Source organism: Lethenteron reissneri, chromosome 7 (assembly GCF_015708825.2).
Source record: "Lethenteron reissneri isolate LAM-NWPU_2019-01 chromosome 7, ASM1570882v1, whole genome shotgun sequence".
NCBI lineage: Eukaryota > Metazoa > Chordata > Hyperoartia > Petromyzontiformes > Petromyzontidae > Lethenteron > Lethenteron reissneri.
Window position 1 is genome coordinate 866049 of NC_083785.1, and position 22785 is coordinate 888833.

The following is a 22785-nucleotide window of genomic DNA, read 5'->3' on the forward strand; positions in this document are numbered from 1 at the left end:
TTTAAATTTTGGGTAACGACAATCAAAGCATGTAGTTAACTAGGCAAGCCCTTTTTTGGGTTTATCTTTTGCAAGACGTCACATGGGCTTTCATAGCTACAAGGCTTCTTAAGTTTTATAGTCATGACAATGTTAAAGGCCACCCTAATCCTTTTTTTATTGGTGGCTGGATGAGGATGCTGATGGATCAGGGTACTGAACATAAATAATACATAGCCTCTTCTGGGCGAGCGAGTTATTGTAGAAATTCGCACAATACCATGCAGATTCTGTTTCAATTGTTAGTATTTGGATTTTATACGCGAGTGTGTCTACTCATAACAAGTATAGTATTATACAAATAACAGTCTCCTGGGTAATATCTCATGATTAAATGGTACTTCAATTACTATTTTGGTATGATTAACTAGCTCTGCATATTACTTGATCATGCCTTCACTACTTTTTTGGTAATTACAGATTTATTTTGTCACGGTGTTTTAAAAACTCTTGAAATTCCATGTATGGTTGTGTCTGTGTGTGTGCATCAGGTCGGTTGAAGGTGAACATGGCCAATGTTTACCTCAAGCAAAAGAATTTCCCAAAGGCAATCAAGTTCTATCGCATGGCCCTGGACCAGGTGCCGTCCAGCCAGCGAGAGATGAGGTGATGATAACTTATGAATACAATCGGTTATTGTTATTATTATTATTGCTACGTTCAGCCTCTGCTCTTGGCTGAGATTACTTATTATTATTACATTCCAACATCAAACGGCCGGTGCAAATAGCACCGTCAAAGATATAACAAATGAGAGTTAAAACATTTCTTAAATTGAGCAAGGTTTTTCTAAGAGCTTTGGAAAAAAGACCTGCAGTGTTGTATATTGAGTTGCCGAGTGGGTGGGTGACTGAGTTAGTGGCTAAGTGAACGATTGGATAGCTGAGTGAGTGAGTTGGTGAGTGAGTGGGTGGGTGAGTGGATGGGTGGGTGAACGTGTGTGTGTTTTGTGACCTGTACTGTGATGGTTGAACAGACTGTGGATGAGATGCAACGGGCAGTCTGGTATACCGAGTTGTCAGCGTGCGTGGAGCAAGCAATGAGTGAAGTTCACGGGAACAGTGACCATGGTTGTAGTAGCGATAGAAGAGTGATAAGGAGGTGACTGACCACCGGTGAGCGAGTGACTGAATTGAATGGGTGACTACCGGCTTTATTTGCATTGAATGCTATTGAGTGCAGCAAGGTAGGAGCTGTCTACTCCGTCTGAGCTAAGCATGATGGCACACCACTAGTCTAGAACTTTGGAGGCAAAGGTTGGTGGAACGCACAAGCAAGTAGAACACGAAAACCCACTGCGTTACAAAGGGTGTTCGTCCGTGCGGATCTTTGAGTATTACACCTCGTATAAGCTTCCTCATATTTAAAAATAAACATTATATTATGTTCTAGATTTGAATCTTTCGTGACTGCAAGGATTCATACTCTTAGGTTTTTCGGTAAAGTCACGTAGGTAAAAATAAATAATAATAAAAATACTATAAATAATAGAAATAAAAATGATAAATCACGACGTGATTTACTGTAACCAGCTGTGACGGTCCCACCTGATGACGGAGACTTGTGTTGCCTCTGAAACGGCGTGATATATAATTTTTATTTCTACTATTATTTATATTATTTTATTTTTATTATTTATTTTTACCTACGTGACTTTACCGAGAAAACCTAAGAGTATCATATTATGTTTTTAATATAATTTAGATGTCTAATTATTATTGTAATCTTAACAGGCTAGATGTAATGGTATTATGCTATCATTTCCAGAATCTGATTGAAAGCATTAATATGGTTGATTGTAGAGGAACCTTTTATAAACCCAGCTTTTACATATGGTCAGTTGGCCTATACAATTATATGTATGTACTTGTGTTAATCTTCTTTCGCACTGTATGTAGCCAACCGTGCTAATCGGAGGTGCGGGGGAAGAACAACAAACTAAACACAAAAATCTATTCTAAAGAAATGAGTTTCCAATATAGATGATTTAAAAGTGCATAGCTCCAGTCTCTTCCTAATATTGGAAGGAAGAGCATTCCAGATGACCGCAGAAGCGCATCTGAAAGCGCGCGATGCAGTGACCATATTTTTTCGATGATTAGCAAAGGCCGCTGCGATGGTTTTTGTTCCTTGACAAGATCAGCGAGGTATTGTGATTCATTTGTGACAAGCACTTTGTGTGTAATAAGCGTGACCTGTTGCAATAATTTTCAAGGACAATTTGTATCCATCTGATGAGTGGCTAATGGGTCTATAAAGCCAGTGTTATAATCCCGTATGCACAGAAGAACGATTCTGTGATCAAGGTATTTGATTTCAGTGTAAACATTTCGTAAATAATCTTGATTTGAAGCAAAGAATTGTATTTAGTAAATAGGTCCACTTATTTTGTTCCAACAACTGGTGTCACTTCTCTGATAATGTCCGCACTTACACCATCTGGTTACCCCAGGAGCTTTCCCCTATTATATAATTGCGAAGGGCAGCATTTACTTTCTCATCGTGAATCAAATACTTTTTTGCCATATCAGTGTCTTACCCATGCTTATTAACCCTTTTCCCATTGCGAGATGACTGCAAGTTGCAGGCTGTGGTGCCGTTCACCGCTGAATCTCGGAATGCGCAAGCGGTTCAGAGTTAGTTTTATTTAGAAAGGCATAGCGCCGCTGATTTTAAAGGCATTCTACTCACAGCAAAGAACTGTAGCGACACGACCACCGCACTCTATGATAGCTGGCGCCAAACTCTCACACGCCCTCCCGCATGGCCTTGTGGGATCCTCGGTACCGATAAAGTTATTCTATTTTAGTTTTTCTTCCGATTACGTTACATTTAAAGTTGTACATATTAACTTTACTCCTGTTAAAAAAAAATAACACGGTGTTGCTGCCTCGCTCTCAACCTCTGCGCCTCCCGCAGGATGAAGATAATGCAGAACATTGGCGTGGCAGTTCTTGCGCGTGGGCCATTACACCGAGGCGGTGTCGGCTTTCGAGCACATCATGAGCGAGAGCCCCGATCTGCGCGCTGCCTTCAACCTGACGCTCTGCTACTTTGCGCTGGGCGAGCATGAGCGCATCAAGCGAGCCTTCCAGCGCCTCGTCGCCGTGCCCCTTGGTGTCGGGGATGAGGACCGCTACACGCCACACAACGTGAGCTCAGCGCTCGCGTCGTCACTCACTCTTATAACTATAATCGTTGTTGTTACGCTTGTTTAGCGAGGAAAGCCTCAAATCCCCGAAACTCTGCCTCGAGTTTGCTTAGTTTTAGGTGACATGCGCAGGTGAGTGAACTGCAAAGTGGGGCTCAAGATAATTTGACCAAAACTAAAGTTAATAAATACAATAATGCACAAGGACACAACTGGAAAATACAGTGGAGTAAGCTGAAAATAAAAATTTAGAAAAATATACAATGCAACTGGTATGGACCAGACATACCTATGCTGAAAAAACACTCAGAAAATTGCTCAGTTGGGATTACACAGAGTAGGCTACTCGTACAAAAGAGTATTCAGACTCATTGAGGTTTTTCTGGACAAATAAGTGTGATAAAATAATGACAGAAATAATGACATGTATGCCTAGGGCAGTTATTGGAGGCACGAGAAGGGATGCCGTTCATTGGTAAACACTCACGTCAGCCAATGGAGGGAAGATGTGCAGGAGGTTCACTGTGGAGATAGAGCGTTTAATTAGCTCATGTGCAAGTTCTTGTTGTATTGATGCATGGCAGTAACGTGAGGGATGGTGATGACTTGGGAAGACTTTCATCCAGCAGTGGATTGATCATGGCTAGTGATGATAATGAAGTGAACACAGCTTACTTGCACATGCTGTTTTCTTGCATGTGTTTGTGGGTTCTTGTATGCATGTTATATGAGGAGCGGTAGTTGTAGCGGTTAGTGCGCTGCACCACAAACCCGGCAACCCGGGTTTAACTCCCACTCACGGCCGACACTTGTGTCGATTATCTGAACCGGTCCTGGACCTCCCCTAGATGGACTCAGCCACAAATGGGTACCTGGTGCAGTGTGTAAACATTACTACTAGGGAGACAATGGCCGTCGGGCATGGGGCTAGCCACCCATCCTCTTGTGTGCCGTACCGGCCTTCATAGGTGCTACTCACGAACAGCACTTGCCCCAAAAGTCTGTCAAGGCTATACGGGAAATCTTTGTTGTTTTTGGTTTTTTATGTGCGTGTGTCCATATCTGTGTGGATTGCAGGAAGATCCGCACACTAACTTGGTGATAGACGCCATCAAGAATGATATGCTGCGGCAAATGGAGAGGGAGAGGTGAGGTCGGAAAAATATCGAAAGGGAAACCCCCATGAAGCACGAACGACCGAAAACTAATATTTTGAGAGGTCGTGAGTGACCCTCGATTCCTCGCAGTAATCAAGGGGAGGAGTGGCATGGCTTAAATAAAAATATGTCCATGGGACCATTTTACCAGTATTCAAAATGAGTCCGCCTCCGCTTATATTGCCGCAGGCGCGGCTAGGCTCTGCCTTTGGCCACGCCCTCTCGTGGAACTTTCTAGCCGGTTCTCGGAGTTTCTCGGCCGGCCCTGCCCTTCACCTTTGGCCTAGATACCTCTCCCTTTGGGGATTGGATAATGTTTATAATGGTGCCTGTTCCCTTTTCCAACCAGTAGATGTCAATAAGAATATGTCACTATCTCATTGCAAAGGTTTAAAATGGCCGTAGCTCAAGTATCAGCAGCATGGGCGGGGCAGTTAATGTTAAGGTAAGTGATGGTAGTAGTGAGCAACGACGGCGCTGGTGGTGGGTTTCCACCAATGAAAGGGCTGCCAGGTAAAGGTTAAACATGGGTGTAAATCAGGTGTAGCAGCATGGGCGGGGCAGCTAATGTTAATGAAGTGATGGTAGTAGTGGGCAACGGTGGCGCTGGTGGTGGGTTTCCACCAATTAAAGGGCTGCCAGGTAATCATTGCACCTCGCTTTACACAATCACATTGTTGACGGTGGAGGTTGCTGCTAGAGGTGATGGTAGTAGTGGGTAATGATGGTGCTGGTGGTGGGCTTCCACCAACAAAGGGCTACTGCTAGTGGTGATGGTCGTCGTGGGCAGTGATGGTCCTGGTGGTGGGCTTCCACCAATTAAAGGGCTGCCAGGTCTAAAATGGAAACATTACAGCCAGTTATGACTTGAAATGGTTGATAACATCTTTCCAGTGATTGCTGAGTTTGTACTAGGGCTGAACGATTTGGGTAAAATATCTAATTGCGATTTTTCTGACATATTGCGATTTGATTTGCGATTCAATTTATGAAAGTCAAGCTTCAGTTCAATATTCACTGTGTAATAGATTTAAAACATGTGATGCAGCATTACCACATGCTACCATCGAAATATGAATTGCTCTATATATTTTAATGCAAGGATGAGAACTTTAAAGATATGAATTGCTTCAAACATGAATTTGTTTGAGTCCAACTGAGTCGCAGACGTTGCCTTGGGAGCAACACTTTATTTCAGTAACTCAACATAACATAACACAACCTACACTTGGGTGTTGAATGCCCATCTAGCCACGCTACGGCAGAACTAGACATGGTTCACTATCCTGGCCCGGACCACAAGCTGGGTCCCGGACCGCGTGGCTAGAGGCTTCTTTAACCCGACGTGGATCTTCTTCACCACCAACACGAAGAATCTCGAGCCCCTCACGGGCCCCCGATATATCCCCCAAGGCTGGGGCTGGCTCCGCCCTTTGCCCCGCCCACCTTCCAGATCTCTCGAGCTCTTTCCCGAAGGCTCCTTTTATACCACGTGACCGCCCAGCGGCCCCCGTCCACCGGTGGCCCCCCTCCAATATCATCCAGTCACGTGTCGGCAGGTCAACCAGTGTATCATGCCCCAACGTAACCCTGGCTGGCTGACACTCCCTCTCGCTCCCTCACCGGGAGCCCGTACCGCACACTGTACGTGGTGCCTCTACGCTGACCAGCGCTCGCACAAGCCCCGCTAGGGCTGGTACTACGCCCAGTAAGTGGGCTACACATAATGCCAACACATTATCCGCCGTGGCTTCGTCAGCTCGGCACCACACAGTGACATACACAGTCACTATAGATTTATTAAAATGTTTTAATTGAAATAGAATAATCAAACATAGAACAATTGTTCAGTTAAATAAATAGTTATAATAATTAAAAAGTAAACTATTCCAATACGAAAGTCATAGGACTTTTCAAATCGCAGCTTCTGCGATTTGCTTATCGCATTGTTTCAAATTGCTATTTCGATTTGAAATCGATTAATCGTTCAGCCCTAGTTTGTACCCATTTTCTCGGTTAAAATTGTGTCTATGTCTGTATATATGGATGGCTTCATGAACGAATCTTTGTTGATAGCCAGTGGGTCTGCAAAGTACCTTCGTCTTAGATAAATAAATTTTAATGATCAGCCACGGCAGAAGTATTGGTCCTACCGTGTTTCAAATCTGCCTTAGGTTCACGAATACGGTCCGAGACATGTCGTTTGGTTTCCCCATTGTAGCTGCTGCCGCAGATACAGCTTAGTTTGTAGACGCCGGGATATTGCATGTCAGGGATCTTGTCCTTCACAGAGGCGATCAGATGATGAATTTTATGTACTGTTTTAAATTGGACTTGGATCTTGTGTTTGTTCATGATTTTGGAAGTCTTTTTGGTTACCCCTGCTATGTATGGCAAGGTGGTGGTTTTGATTGGATCCTCAGATGGCTCCTTCCTCACGGTTGGGGTAATGGCTTTGCGGATTGTGTAGTCAGTGTAGTCAGAGTATTCATTCCCCTTAAGAGCGAATGGATAAATAACAAAATAACTCAACACATTTGTCAATAATGCTGCCTTGAAAAAAAAGTGTATAATAATAGTAATTATACCTCTCTGGCCCATCAGTGGGCTGTGAGAAAGGGCCATTACCCAGATCATCTCCTATTTTTATAATTTCTTGGTGTAATAGGTTTACTCGCTGATGTGTTGGCAGTCATGGTCACAAGGGCACTGAATTGTGTGTGAGGAGCAGAGAATAATTAAACCAGAGCATGGATGGGGATATTCGAATTATTCTTACCACAGGCATGGTTAATCCACAACCACGGATAATCCACCCACTAAGAATCGAGCGTTAACTAATAACATTCAAATTAATAATATGAAACAATAGTCACTCACAACTGTGTTTTCATCAATTGTTCGAGGGTCGGCAAGCTGTGGTTCCGGAGCCGCGTGCAGTGGCTCTTTGTCTTCCTCCTTGTGGGCAGCCGTTTTTTTCACTTAAATCTGAAACACAACTTAACATAAAGATAATTGATGAAATATGGCAGGAAATGGGTGCACTATAAAATGTCTTGGTGACAACAAACTGTACAACAGTCAAAACTGTATTGATAAAGAATAACTCAGGGGGGGGGGGGGAAACAAAATAGATGAAGTTTATTCCGTCACCTATTTTGTTGATTTAAGTCAGAATGTGTGTTGTCATCTGTGGTGTCCCTGCTGCTGCTGTGTCTGTGCACAAGCAGCTGTGCGTGTGATGTGGCTCTCCAACTATTTTGGTTAAAAAATGTCTCTTATGCTTTGAAAGTTTCCTACCCCTGGAGTAGATGATATTGCTAAATTCCAGGTACGAACAGCACACCCTTGACTTGACCATTGCTGCATACAATGTGCAGACCATCTTAAGAATCAAGCCTTGCCAATACTTATTTTACACAAGGCTTTCACAACCAATATGATTTATAACCTGGATCAGGAGGTCCTTTCATGCCAGAGCTGAGCTCTGTTTAAATCCAGTAACGTTGGATTTAATCTCCAGCTAGGCTGAGTCGACAATTTTACTTGCTTTTCAACCAATCAATTGGAATATATTTGACCACGTGACAACTTGAATTGATTTCCTTTGTCGAGTGGTCGAGGGTTATAGTTGACAATAAAAGGCAACTAAATTATGAATATTGCCAAATTGGAGACAGAATTGAGGAAACATACAATTAGACATTGTTAGCATTTATAAGTATATATAGTCTCAGTGTGTGTCTTCTAAATGGCACTATGTCATGGGGATGACAGTGTAATTGAAAAATGAAGACGAAGTTGACGAGGAGAAAGAGCTGTACAAGAGTGGTAGCACCAAATAAGCAGCAAGGGGTGAGTCAGTCTTATGAGGGAGTAGTTTCAAGTTAATGTCAATCCACCAGGTGGTGAGAACTCGAGACCAGAATGGGTCTCATTTGCAAGAGTGACGACCTTGGTGACAATGAGCAAAAACAGAAGAAAAAAAAACCAAAGTGCAGAAATGAAGTAAAGCAATTGGAACAAGAAGCAAACGAATCACCGTGTGAGACAAATTGCATATGTTGCACAAACATGAATCAAAAGTTAAATCGAAGCTAAATATTACATTCCTTGGAGTGCAACATTTTCCTGGCCAGTTTACCTTTAGATTGATCTCAGCACAAATTTCAAAACTATAGAAACGTAAATATTAAACAGATATAGGCTGAATTTCGATTTAAATCTTTCGTGACTGCAGGGATTCATCTTCTTGGTTCTTTCGGTGAAGTCACGTAGAAGGGAAATAATAAAATAATAATTTATCATGCTTTATTTTTTTTTATTTCCCTTCTACGTGACTTCACCGAAAGAACCAAGAAGAAGATATAGGCTGACTATAATGCTCTTATGTGCGCAAACTAGGAGTTATGTCAATAGCAGGCATGTTTGTCTATTGTGGATTTTGACTTGAAATCAGGGTACAACTTTTATGTGATTGTGTATGTACTGCTTTGTGAGCAGTGGTAGTGCAGAGGTTCACACACTGCTGTATGAACCCGGCGACCTGAGTTCAATTACTGCTCACGGCCAACATAGGTTACGATGATCTGAACTAATCATGAGCCTCCCCTAGGTCGACTCGGCCTCAAATTAGTACCTGGTGCTGTGTGTAAACATCACCGCTGGGGAGACAAAGGCGGCCGGGCGTGGTGCTATCCACCCACCCCCTTGTGTGCCGTGCCGTCCTTCATAGGCCCTATTCGCTAACAGCACTTGCCCCAACAGTCTGTTAAGGCTCTACGGAGGATCTTTGTATTTTGATTGTGTTGGCGATGGTGGCCACGGTGCAGCGTTGACGCATGATGCACTGCTCGGGGTATGCAGACGCACCATGGCCGAGCGTTTCATCATGACGGCAGCCAAGCTGATCGCCCCCGCTATCGAAGAGACCTTTGTGGCGGGATACGACTGGTATTGTTCACCAATTTGTTAACTGGCTTTTACGAGCAAAGCTGTTCACTTACAATTTCAGATACAGTCACGTCTGAATAAAAACATGCAATGCATTTTTTACACAGTGATACATAAAATACTTTATTGTTTTTTTAAACAATCAAATAAACATCAACCTCAATGAAGTTAAATACATTTTTACATGAAATCGTGTTGCCTTTTTAATGCTGGACCCTGCCATAGGATTGTTGCATTTGTACCATTCACTCAGGACCGTTGCTGATGTTTAAGTTTAGTTTAATTTGTTTACCCGGTGAGAACTCAAGAGACCAGGATAGTCTCAATGGCACGAGTGGCCTAGGGTATGAGTCTGTTCGTAGAGGGCAATAATTGCTATGGCTAGTCTTGATTCATTAGCGCGGTGGTTGCTAATCAAACCACCGTGCTAATCAATCAGGAGTAGCATGTTTGGTGCCTCTAATTAGTACGGTTGGCTATGTATGTTGCGAATGAAGTTCAACCTACATACATTTAGTAATTTGCGGGATATCTTAGAATTTGGAAAATGGCCTACTCTTGCAAATGACGTCATGGGTTGTTTAATCTCCACTGTGAGTGATGGCAAGTAGCGTTATGGTGGTTATTCCACACCGCAATAATAATCGGGGCGACCGCTTGATTTTAACCGTGATGCACTGCAACGAACGATGAAGGCACTACCGCTGGGCCATGTCACCACCAGTGGAGACGAGCATCACACATGTATGTGTGTATGTTGAACTTCTTTCGCACTGTACGTTGCCAACCATGAGAATCGGAGGTGCGGGGAAAGGACAACAAACTAAACACAAAAAGCAGTTCTAAAGAAATGAGTTTTCAATCTATGATTTAAAAGTGCATCGTGACAGTAGCTTCCTAATATCAGAAGAGCGTTCCAGACGGCCTCCGAAGTGCATCTGAAAGTGCGCGATGCAGTGACTCTCTTTGTCCGATGGTGTTTACACACGTGCTGCAGGTGTGTGGAGACGGTGAAGGCATCCCAGTATGTGGAACTGGCCAATGACCTGGAGATTAACAAGGCCATCATGTACCTCAAACTGAAAGACTTTGATCAGGTAGGAGCTAAGAGTGATGGAAGCACAACAATTCATCGTGATGGTGATTGGTGCTTGCACGTTTTTGTTATGTTTTTTTGGTATGTTCACCAATTAAATCTAGCTTTTTAGAAAAAAACTAAATATCAGATACTCAAGTAAACATTTGGTTTTTAAGTTAAGGGTGCAATGCCATTCAAGTAACGCAAGGATTGTATAGTACCGCTTATGGTTTGCGTAAATGGGTGTCAGTATGCCAGTGAACTGCACTGTTGCCGTTGGACTGTCCAAGCCCCTGCACGGGTTGTGTCGGTGTCTTGTGTGCAGGCTGTTGAGGCGTTGAAGATGTTTGAGAAAAAAGACACGCGTGTGAAGAGTGCAGCCGCCACCAACTTGGCATTTCTCTTCTTCCTGGTACATACTCTGTGGGGTCACGACCTTTCTTCGAGGTCAGCGCAGGGTGGTTACGTGAGCAGCATGAACGTTAATCAAGTAGCCTCTTGCATAATGTAAGATCGAAGCCATAACAAACCATCACAAGCTCTCTGTGTTGTTGCAGAGGTTACATTTACATGTAAATTACAGATTGACATGCTAATCTCTAATCTCTAGCAATACAATGGCCGCCTCTTCAGCACCGTAATCGTGAGCTATATCAGGCTCTCCGATCTTACATTTACATGCAAATTCCATCTCTAGCCCCGTCCAGTTACCCTTGGGTTGCACCCATCTCAAACCTATATAACCTCTTGCTGCAGCAGCTCTCCCGCGATATTTTTCCTGCCTCAGCAGTTTGCCTGCTGTATTGTTTCACCTGAAGACGATTGCTCGTGTTGCGATCGAAACGTCGTGATTTTTAAAAATATTTTTCTATCTACGTGACTTTACCGAAAGACCCAAAGAGTATGAATTCCTGCAGTCACGAAAGCTTCAAGTCAAGATTTTACAAATTGATCATCAAACCCTGCTGCAAAAACTTGGCAGGACCCTCCAGAAAATCATTCAATCTTTATTTTACGTGTTAATATCGCCCTCAATAAAGTAGGCATCCGTGCACATTTCAGCATAATGGAAACATTACAGGGGGCACAGAGCAACAGGGATGAATAACGAAACCCGTCATGACCTCAGTGGCTAACACCGACTGAGCAAAGTAAATTGTAACCACGCGCAAAAAATTAAGTGCAACCGTGCCCAACAAATATCATAAGAAAGGTGAGTAGTAAATACAAATTAATAAAATAAATGAATAAAATAAATGAAATGTAAAGAGTTTTTATTTTAGATTTTATGAGAAGGCACGTCGTGCACAGACCACAGAATTCCTGTTATGAGACTCACTGAGGCTTTGCTGTAATGATAATAATATAAATAATATCATCAACATCACAGCCAGGTCACGTGCTCCATCCAGACCTGTTCGACAGCCATGTGCTATGTCATGCTACATTCCGCTTTCAATTTAACTTCATATAATTCAGATAAACATCCTGAAAAACACAACACAAGTGGTGTGTTCCTCAAGGTCACTCTGCTCATTGTTATTCCGACCGCTGTTGCAAACCCCGGATGTGAACATTGTGTGCCGAGTCAGAGTAACCCACAGACAGTGTCTGAACAGCTGCTCACCATTTACTGCCTGCCTTTGTCTATAAGGGTATTTCAATAAGTCAATGTCAAAGTTATTTCCGCTCAAATGAGCATTAAGGTGGTGTTCATCCTCCTTTTACAGTGCTGAGAAAGTGGTGGAGGTTTTACATTCCTGTGACGGTGACAAGTCTATCCATGGAATGGCCGTTATCGACTTACACGCATTTTACTGACCCCGGAGGGATGATGGGCTGAGTCAACCCCCAACAAAGATTTGACTTTGCAACCTTCAAATTGCGTGCCACTCTACTCTTAAGGAAAGAGACGTCTAATAATTCAGTATCCTTTGGTGGTGCCATTTCAGTCAAAATTGCACAGTGAATGGTAATATTTTCTTTCTGTAGATTTTACCACGAGGTCATAACTTAAATTTGGAAGAGCAGCGAATCATTACATATGTTTTTGTCCTCTGAGGGAGTGAATACAGTATGTCCTCCTATACTGCCACTTGTTTTCACAACGCGAATTGGATATAACGCGAGGAATGTATTAGGGAACACATTTTTTAGAATGCGGATGGGAAGTGGATATAACGCAATTGAGCGAACAGAACTACGTCGCCCGAGTAAGCAGTTGTACGGCTGCCTCGGTGTAGCATCATAGAAGGTGGGATGCTGCTGGATGCTTCTAGATGCTACCCACGCGCATCAGTCTTTGATCAGCCTGGGTACGCATCTCACGTGTTACTGAGGACTGTGCTTTAGCCTACATTATAATTTATTATGACACGATTTTTCCATAAAGCGGTGTTCTTCAGGAACGCAACTGCCGCGTTATCGGAGGACAGACTGTATGCGTGAAATGTATTGAAAAGTGAAGCTGATGAACGGTGAAAACTGTATGGTTTGTGTGGCATGTCGTTTACATTTCCCCTGGCACATGAGTAAGAGGGGGTAATGCTGTGTGATTCTAATTATACAGTGTGACCATAGATCACGGAATAAATAGGGGGGCCGGCTTTGCTTATTGAAACATCCTCCTGTGCCTTCTCTTCTCCCACGCCCCCCCCCCCCCCCACTGCTCTGCCCAACAGAGGAATGACGTGGCCCAGGCGGAGAGATATGCCGATGCAGCCATGGCGGCCGATCGCTACAACCCGCAGGCGCTCGTTAACAAGGGCAACTGCTTGTTCCTCGGGGGCTCCGCGGAGCAGGCGGCCGACTACTACCGCGAGGCGCTCCGCAACGACGCCTCGTGCACCGAGGCGCTCTACAACCTGGGTAGCTCGACGCCCGCTCGCACGGGGGGGGGGGGGGGGGGGGGAGACACAAAACAAGCAAAGCGGGAGAGAGAGAGAGACCGGCGTGCAAGTTCGCACACAAGGGCATGTGGACGCGTTACTGTTATTAATGGCTGATGTTTTATTTTAGCAGGTAAAACCAAATGAGATATGAGCTCTTTTTTCAGAGGCCAGCTGGCCACACGTATGTATGTATATATGTTGAACTTCTTTCGCACAGTACTTATCCAACGGAGCGTTTCGGAGATGCAGGGGAAGGACAACAAACTAAACACAAAAAGCAGTTTTTAAGAAATGAGTTTTTAATCTAGATTTAAAAGTGCATCGCTCCATGGCTTCCTAATATCAGAAGGAAGAGAGTTCCAGACGGCCGCAGAAGCGCATTTGAACACGCGAGATGCAGTGACTGTCTTTGTTCGATGGTTAGCCAAAAGCTGCTGCTGCGAGGATGATCGGATGATAGCTCATCAAAGTGGCTTATCATATCTTGGAATTTATAGAAGGAGCTAAATAATCGAAATGCATGTTTCTAAATATGGAGGGCAAAAACCGGAGGATCCGGGGAAAATACTCACGACCATGGTGAGAGAGACCTGCAAACTCCAAATATGCAGGGGGTAGGCTCTGGATGGAACCCAAGACCTCCTGCGTACCAGGCGAGGAAAGTATTTCGCCACCACGGCAATATTCATTGGGAAATGGGGGGTGGGTGGGGGGCAAACAGATTGTGGATAATTTAATAATAATTTAAAAGTTAATGTATATAATGTATTAGTTAAAGAAAAACACAGCTGACGATAACAAACTTAAGCATTCACTTTATCAGAATCATAATTGAGAATCTTGATCATGATTTCCAGATGCCTGTATTTCAGCACTGTGGTGCCGAGGTTGCCATACCTAACTTGCCACAAGAGATGGCAGTACAACCAGTGTGGTCTAATCCCCCACCTCTATTCCATCTGTACGGGATAGAGTATTGTGCCTTCGCACACGTGTTTTTTGTCCAGTTTCCTCCCAACACGTAAACACTTGTGAATTGGCCGATAACACCTACCATGATGCCACTGTGGCGAGATGTTAACCACTTCGCCTGGTATACAGGATTTCGTGGGTTCGATCCTGACCCTGACGCCTGCTGTATATTTGGAGTTTGTCTGTCCTTCTCCCCGTGGTCGCATGGATTTTTCTCCGGGTCCTCCAGTTTTTCCCTCCACATTTAGAAACATGCGTTTGGAGTATTTGGCTGCGATAAATTTCCACGTGATAAGCCAATTCGTTGAGCTATCATTTGTTATCGCCAGGCCGCTTCTCAAAAAGAGCTGTATAGATCAGTGGGCCTTACATTGTAAAATAAAACATAGTTTCTATTTTCTTTTTTCATATAGAGGACCACAGAACGTGGGGGGAATTTGGTGCCGGTTCACCGCCTGGCTGCCTTTACCGCGTGTCTGTGGTTCCTTGAACCTCCGAGTCATTCTCTGTCTTTCAGAGTAAGCAAATACTGTGCAAGTTACAAGTTGAAATTAATTGAATGCTCGATTCAGGTCTCACCACATAATCACGGGGGCACCACGGTGGCGAGATGTTAATGACCTCGCTTGGTATGCAGGAGGTCGTGGGTTCGATCTTGACCCTGACGCCTGTTGTATATTTGGAGTTTGCATGTCTGTCTCTCTGCCCGTGGTCACGTGGTTTTTTTCTCCAGGTCCTCCGGTTTTTCCCTAAACATTTATAACATTCATTTAGAGTATTTGGCTGATTTAAATTTCCACTTGATGAGAAGCCACTTCGTTGAGCTATCATTTGTGATCGACAGATCGCTTCTGAGAAAGTGCTATGAAGCTCAGTGAGCCTTACTTGGTAAAAATTAAAATAAATTAATCAAGAAAAAAGCACCATCCCTTTTGGTCTTGTGATGCCATCATCCTAACTCCTGAACATAAGCTAATATTATCGCTCCATCTCCTCCTTTGTTGTTTGTTTCAGCTGTGCTCCTCCAACACTTGTTTTCTTTTGCTCGTTGAACTCTTTGTACGCGACTTTTGTTTCACTCATGTTTCTTGGATAACACAACACCGGTCGTGTTAGCTGACTCCATATTTCCATAGTTGTTTCAGTGGAGCAGATTTTGAAATGTTGTTTCCTACCCTAAATAAAAACCTATTTTGTTTTCTCTATTCTGACAATGGTGAGGTGTATTTGACTTTTGACATAGAAATCAATGGGGCTCATTCATGGAGATTGAAATGCACCCTCCACATAAAGCGTGTTGGATTGAACAAGCAACCTCCTTCCCAGTGATTCAATGAATTGTTACAATTCTACATGTCAATTATATTCAAGAATCAGGTCAGCGCGCTGCCCGCTTCGCTATGTCACACTGTTGGTTCTATGGAGAGGCCAGCACGTACCATGGAAGAGTGTGTACTTTCCACCTGTGGCTCAGGAACACGGCCACCCTCAGAGATGATCGTAACCCACTGGTTGTGTGTACAACAATGTTCTGTGAAGTTGTTCGTGATGTGGCATTGCTGCTGTGTGTGAAGACGCTGTGCTGTATTGTGCAGGCCTGGCGCACAAGCATCTTGGACGTCTCCAGGATGCGCTCGACTGCTTTCTCAAGTTGCACTCCATCCTGCGCAACCATCCTCCAGTGATGCACCACATCGCCAGCATGTAACAAAACACAAAGAACCCCCATCTCGCCTCTTTAATACACTGTTGGGGCAAGTGTTGTTAGCTAGCAAACCATGAAGGCCGAAAGAGCGGGCAAAGAGGGTGGTGGGCTCATACCACGCCCGGTTGCGATTGTTTCCACAGTGTTGATGTTTACACACTGCACCAGGTACTCATTTAAGGCTGAGTCGACCTAGGGGAGGCCCATGACTGGTTCAGATAGTCTTCACCGATGTATGTTTAACTTCTTTCGCACCATACGTAGGCAACCGGGCTAATCAGAGGTGCGAGGGAAAGACAACAAACTAAGCACAAAAATCAGTTCTTCAGAAATTAGTTTTCAAACGAGATGATTTAAAAGTGCATCGCTCTAGTGGCTTCCTAATATCGGAAGGGAGAGCATTCCATACGGCCACAGAAGCACATTTGAAGGTGCGCAATGCGGTGGCCATCTTTGTTCGATGCTAGCCAAAAGCCACTGCGAGGATGACTGGAGTTCACGTGATGGTTTATGCTCCTTGATGAGATCAGCAAAGTATTGTGGTTCATTTGTGGCATGTTGGCTGTGAGTGAAAATCGAACTCGGGACGCTCGGTTCGCAGTGCAGTGGGGTAACCACTGCACTCCCACTCCCCTAGAACACTCACACCCTCAGCCACATCCACCCACACAATGTGACTAAAATAAATAACCACAACTTAGACTCACACTTTTGAAACACTATTTATGAGGATGAGTACAACATTACCAGTACAACATACAAGAAGGTATTGTGTTGGCTCTTGTTTACCTAGTGCTTAAGTTGTGACGGCAAACATACATGGCTAATTTGTCTGAAGCATTGAGGTCACCCAGCGACCACCTAGGCTATCACCTGGGTAAGAAGGTAATGTAAAGGCCTAATCCATCAAATTAACTAATGTGCCCTGGTTGATAACAGTAAACCCTCCACAACAACTTTCCTAGAGAATAGGGTAAGATGAAAACTGAGCGTGTAATGATCTTTTCTTCTGGGCAAACCCCAGGCATTCTTGTAAAATGTCTGAATGCTTTTTGCAGAAGAGAGGCTGCCTCTCCTTTGTCGAAAGCTTAGAACAGTACTGTCTTGACCTCCAGGTAGTATACAGGAGGTCTGATGGATGCTTCCGGTCTGCTGTATGTCATAGCAAGTTTTTTTGGGGGTTAGATCATGTAAATAGAAATCTCGTTAAACCCGCCACCACCCGACACAGCCAATTAGTAACGTAAACAAATCGTGCAAATTAGTTACTACTTCAGCACACCGGTGTGTTGGAGAGTAAACCCTCAACATTCGAGTACTGTGACGTTTCACTGGTGATTACAACAATCAGCTTCATCAGGCAATAGCCAGAATTGTGAAGAAGTCCTCCTATTTCTGTCTTAAATAGGGGAGTAAAGGTGATGTCATCACTGTGGGCCTATCAGGTGTGAAAGCCTCCATTTTTTACTTTATGTTACTGGTTGTTGTAGACTCACCTTCCACACAACACAAAAAATGTAATGCATGTACAGTATTGCGAGCAGAGCAATTGACTTGATTCAATTGAAAAAATGGTTACATTTCTAGTGTTGGTTAAAAACATCAGTGGGGTCACCATCCGTGGACTAAAGTAGAGGTTCTGCTGCCCTTTCCTGCCATGTATGTATGTTGAACTTCTTTCGCACCATACGTAGCCAGCAGTGATAATTGGAGGTACGGGAGAAGGACAAAAAACTAAACACACAAAGCAGTTTTCAAGAAATTAGTTTTCAAATGAGTTTTCATGTAAATCTACAATGTAGAATTGTGGGAGCTCGATTGGACCCTGACAGGTGAGCTCTTTTAGGCCCCAGTGCCATATATACATATACTGGTGTAAATATTAATGAAAATAGACTAACATGTAAAGATTGTATTGAATTTATTTAATAAAAAAATGTCTATATATCACATTTGGTGTAAATTGACGATCATCTCCCAAAAGTTTTCCTTGAGATTAATTTTGTTGAATCAGCACTTTGATGTTGGTTGGGTTTTTGCATCTTGACAAAGCAACATAACAAAGTTGTCCGTGGGAAAAAAAGACCAGGTTCTTAGAGATATAGTGCAACATGCTAAAAAAACTGTCCTTGTGACTTATTGACAGTGATAGCAATGCAGGAATGATTGGAACTGTCTTCGCGTCACGTAGCCTGCACCGGTGTTACACACAGCATACAGAGTGTCAGGCGTTAGGCACAGATCGCCAAAACTATATAATGGAGAGCAGAAATGTTGCATTTATTGGGGAATGCTTTTGCAGATATGAAGCACTGGAGGAAGCAGGCCAAGCAGCGGAGTGGCTGCTGCAGCTGGTGACAGTGGTGCCCACAGACCCACACGCCCTCGCCCGCCTCGGAGACGTCTACGACGCTGATGGGGACAAGTCTCAGGCCCTGCAGTACCACTATGAGGTGTGCACACTCACCACACCGCTACCAGACATTTGTGCGTCCAGTCAAAACCCTGGACAGCCAGACAATAGGGGGCGGGGGGGGAGCCCTGGTCTGGATATATGAAAGGTCTGCTCGCAGCCACACTTTCAATGGAAATGTAATTAAAACAAAAGCAAAACCACATGTACTCTGCAGTTATGGTACACTACAGTACAGTATGTTGTGCTCGACAGTACATGGTACACTACAGTGAATGGTACTCCTTCAGGGAACCCTCTTCTCATTCTCTGCAATTTTGATGTATCTGTTGTTGCTGCTCACGCACTATGGATTCCCCTTGTAAAACAGTCGTGCAACTTACTAATTGGGACCATCTGTGTAACAAATCAAATAAACTCAAACTTATGTTAGTGTGTGCAGTGTACAGTCCAAATGATCACATTTGTGGTATCTGTGCAGTACAGTACTGTAGTTATGTCCTGGGACACTGCAGTGGCGAGATGTTAACTCTCTATTCATATTCTTAGGTTTTTTCGGTAAAGTCACGTAAGTAAAACATTAAAATTAATAAAAGTAAAATAAAATAAAAATCACGACGTTTCGGAAGCAACACAAGCTTCCGTCTTCAGGTGGAACCGTCACAGCCCGACAGCTGTATCAAGTAAATGAGAGATTACAGGAGATACCACTCCGTATATATAATGGTTGAGGGGGGGAGGGGGGGAAGGGGCAGGGATGGCCCACTCTTTATTATTATGGTAAGGTGCGGTTGAGACTATGAATAGACTGCATAACAAAAGACTGAGCCTTTATTATGGAGAGGTTCGGTTTGTGACTACGCCTAGCCTACATAATAAAAGTGTGAAAAAAGGAAGAAAGCTAAACCTGGTAGAAAGCTAAACCTGGTGAAACAATTGGCTGTCCATCAGTAACCTGCAATAGTTTTCTGTCAAATAAGATGGTTCAAATAAGTGTAGTTAAATCTTTTTTGCATGGTTAATCACATCTTTCCAATGATTAAAGGTGCGGCTTGAGACTATGAATAGACTGCATAACAAAAGACTGAGCCTTTATTATGGAGAGGTTCGGTTTGTGACTACGCCTGGCCTGCATAACAAAGTGTCAAAAAAGAAAGCTTAACCTGGTAGAAAGCTAAACATGGTAAAACAAAACTGGCTGTCTATCAGTAACCTGTAATAGTTTTCTGTCAAATAAGATGGTCCAAATAAGTGTAGTTAAATCTTTTTTGCATGGTTAATCACATCTTTCCAATGATTACTCAGTTTGTAACCATCATCACGGTTGAAATTATGTCTGTGTTTGTATATTTGTATGGCTTCGTGTACAAACCTTTGATGGTAGCCAGGAGGTTGGCAGAGAACCTTGGTCTCGGAAAAGACAATTTCATGAGAGCCCACCGAGTTGTAGCAATGATCGGCAACGGCCGAAGAATCAGTTCTGCCGTGTTTCAGATCTGACTTGTGCTCGCGGACACGATCAGAAACATGACGTTTCGTTTCTCCAATGTAGCAATCACCACAAATGCAACTCAATTTGTAGACTCCAGGATACTGTAAGTCAGGAACGACATCCTTCACAGATGGAATCAGTCATCCTCTCGGCAGACAAGGGCAATGCCACGGTCATCATGGATAAAGATTCATACAACAACAAAATCCTGGACCTTCTTAATGATGGGAGTTACTCCAAAATTAAAAACGATCCCACTAAAAGCCTCACGACAAAAACCAACAGTATCATCACGAGTTCGAGTTCCCTAATCGAACCAAGCAAACGTCCCTCTCTAAAACCATCGGCGGCTAGACCTCCCAGACTCTATGGTCTTCCCAAAATCCATAAAGAAGGCACCCCGCTACGACCCATCGTGTCGACGATAAACTCTCCTACATACAAACTAGCCCGTTTTCTATCAGATACTCTGCTCCCCTTCACAGGCAAGACCTCTTCGGCAGTACTCAACTCAACCCAATTAGTCTCTATGGTTAAGGACATGGTACTATCTCCTGATGACATCCTCGTCAGCTTTGATGTAGTATCTCTGTTCACCAAAGTCCCAGTACCGGACACCCTAACAATAATTGAGGACTTAGTCCAACATGGATTGAATTCTGATGTACCTGCGCTGGTTAGGCATTGCCTCACCAACACCTATTTTACCTGGAATGGCACCTTCTACAAACAGAATGAGGGTACCCCTATGGGCTCCCCCGTGTCACCAGTTATAGCCAACATGTTCATGGAAAAGTTTGAATCAGACGCCATCCAGACATCCACCCTGCGTCCTTCCCTGTGGAAGAGGTATGTGGATGACACTTTCGTCATCTGGCCACATGGCCTCCCAGCATTGAACCACTTCTCGGACCACATCAATTCTAGACAACCATCCATCAGATTCACCATGGAAGTGGAGAAAGATGGTAAACTACCATTCTTGGATATTCTGTTTGAGAGGAGGCCTGACGGATCCTTGGGACATTCTGTCTACAGGAAAGCCACCCACACAGATTCCTACTTGAAACCGGATTCCCACCACCACCCATCTCAAAAGAATTCTCTCATCAAAACGCTATACCACAGAGCCCATGGCATTTCTGACCAACACCACCTGGTCGGTGAATTAAGACATGTACATCGGGCCCTCAGGATGAACGGATACTCTGACCGCACTATCCGCCAAGCTGTTTCTTCCACCACACAGAAACAGCCACATAAAACTCCGACCAAAACTATCACGTTACCATACATAGCAGGCGTGACCAAAAAGATCTCCAAAATTCTAAACAAACATAAGATCCAAGTCCGATTCAGTACAGTGCATAAAATCCGTGATCTGATTCCATCTGTGAAGGATGTCGTTCCTGACTTACAGTATCCTGGAGTCTACAAATTGAGTTGCATTTGTGGTGATTGCTACATTGGAGAAACGAAACGTCATGTTTCTGATCGTGTCCGCGAGCACAAGTCAGATCTGAAACACGGCAGAACTGATTCTTCGGCCGTTGCCGATCATTGCTACAACTCGGTGGGCTCTCATGAAATTGTCTTTTCCGAGACCAAGGTTCTCTGCCAACCTCCTGGCTACCATCAAAGGTTTGTACACGAAGCCATACAAATATACAAACACAGACATAATTTCAACCGTGATGATGGTTACAAACTGAGTAATCATTGGAAAGATGTGATTAACCATGCAAAAATGTTTTTTAACTATTATTTGGACCATCTTATTTGACAGAAAACTATTACAGGTTACTCATAGGCAGCCAGTTTTGTTTTACCATGTTTAGCTTTCTACCAGGTTAAGCTTTCTTTTTTCACACTTTTGTTATGCAGGCCAGGCGTAGTCACAAACCGAACCTCTCCATAATAAAGGTTCAGTCTTTTGTTATGCAGTCTATTCATAGTCTCAAGCCGCACCTTTAATCATTGGAAAGATGTGATTAACCATGCAAAAAAGATTTAACTACACTTATTTGAACCATCTTATTTGACAGAAAACTATTGCAGGTTACTGATGGACAGCCAGTTGTTTCACCAGGTTTAGCTTTCTACCAGGTTTAGCTTTCTTCCTTTTTTCACACTTTTATTATGTAGGCTAGGCGTAGTCACAAACCGAACCTCTCCATAATAAAGGCTCAGTCTTTTGTTATGCAGTCTATTCATATTCTCAAACCGCACCTTACCATAATAATAAAGAGTGGGCCATCCCTGCCCCTTCCCCCCCTCCCCCCCTCAATCATTATATATACGGAATGGTATCTCCTGTAATCTCTCATTTACTTGATACAGCTGTCGGGCTGTGACGGTTCCACCTGAAGACGGAAGCTTGTGTTGCTTCCGAAACGTCGTGATTTTTATTTTATTTTACTTTTATTAATTTTAATGTTTTACCTACGTGACTTTACCGAAAAAACCTAAGAATATGAATCCTTGCATTCACGAAAGCTTCAAATCTAGAATGTTAACTCTCTCACTTGATATGCAGGAGGTCGTGGGTTCGATCCTGACCCTGATGCCTGTATATTTGGAGTTTGCATGTCTCCCTGTGGTCACTTGAATGTTTTTCCGGGTCCTCCGGTTTTTCCCTACACATTAAAAAATATGCGTTTCGAGCATTTGGCTGCTGTAAATTCGCATATGCTAAGCCACTTCGTTGCGCTATTGTTTGTGGCCAGGTCGCTTTTGAGAAATAGCTATATAGCTCAGTGGGCCTTACATGGTAAAATAAAATAATAAGTGTTTATAGTGTTCTTTACACAGTGCCACAGCCCCTCCCTACCATCGCCCACTACCCCTCCCCCACCACTAACTATTACCATAAGTACAATTCACGCACAATTACATATTTTACAAATTACACACAATTAAGCAAGTGTTTGTGCA

General features: G+C 43.5%; 1 protein-coding gene across 1 annotated transcript in view; it reads left to right on the top strand.

The window, feature by feature from the left end:
• The window catches only part of IFT88 (intraflagellar transport 88), an 84653-nt gene that overhangs the window by 23623 nt on the left and 38245 nt on the right, over positions 1–22785 (top strand). Inside the window, 10 exon segments of the mRNA XM_061572958.1 lie at positions 531–645; positions 2959–2989; positions 2991–3191; positions 4268–4338; positions 9214–9300; positions 10298–10397; positions 10704–10790; positions 13060–13246; positions 15837–15945; positions 18249–18399. Coding sequence (XP_061428942.1) covers positions 531–645; positions 2959–2989; positions 2991–3191; positions 4268–4338; positions 9214–9300; positions 10298–10397; positions 10704–10790; positions 13060–13246; positions 15837–15945; positions 18249–18399 — 1139 coding nt within the window.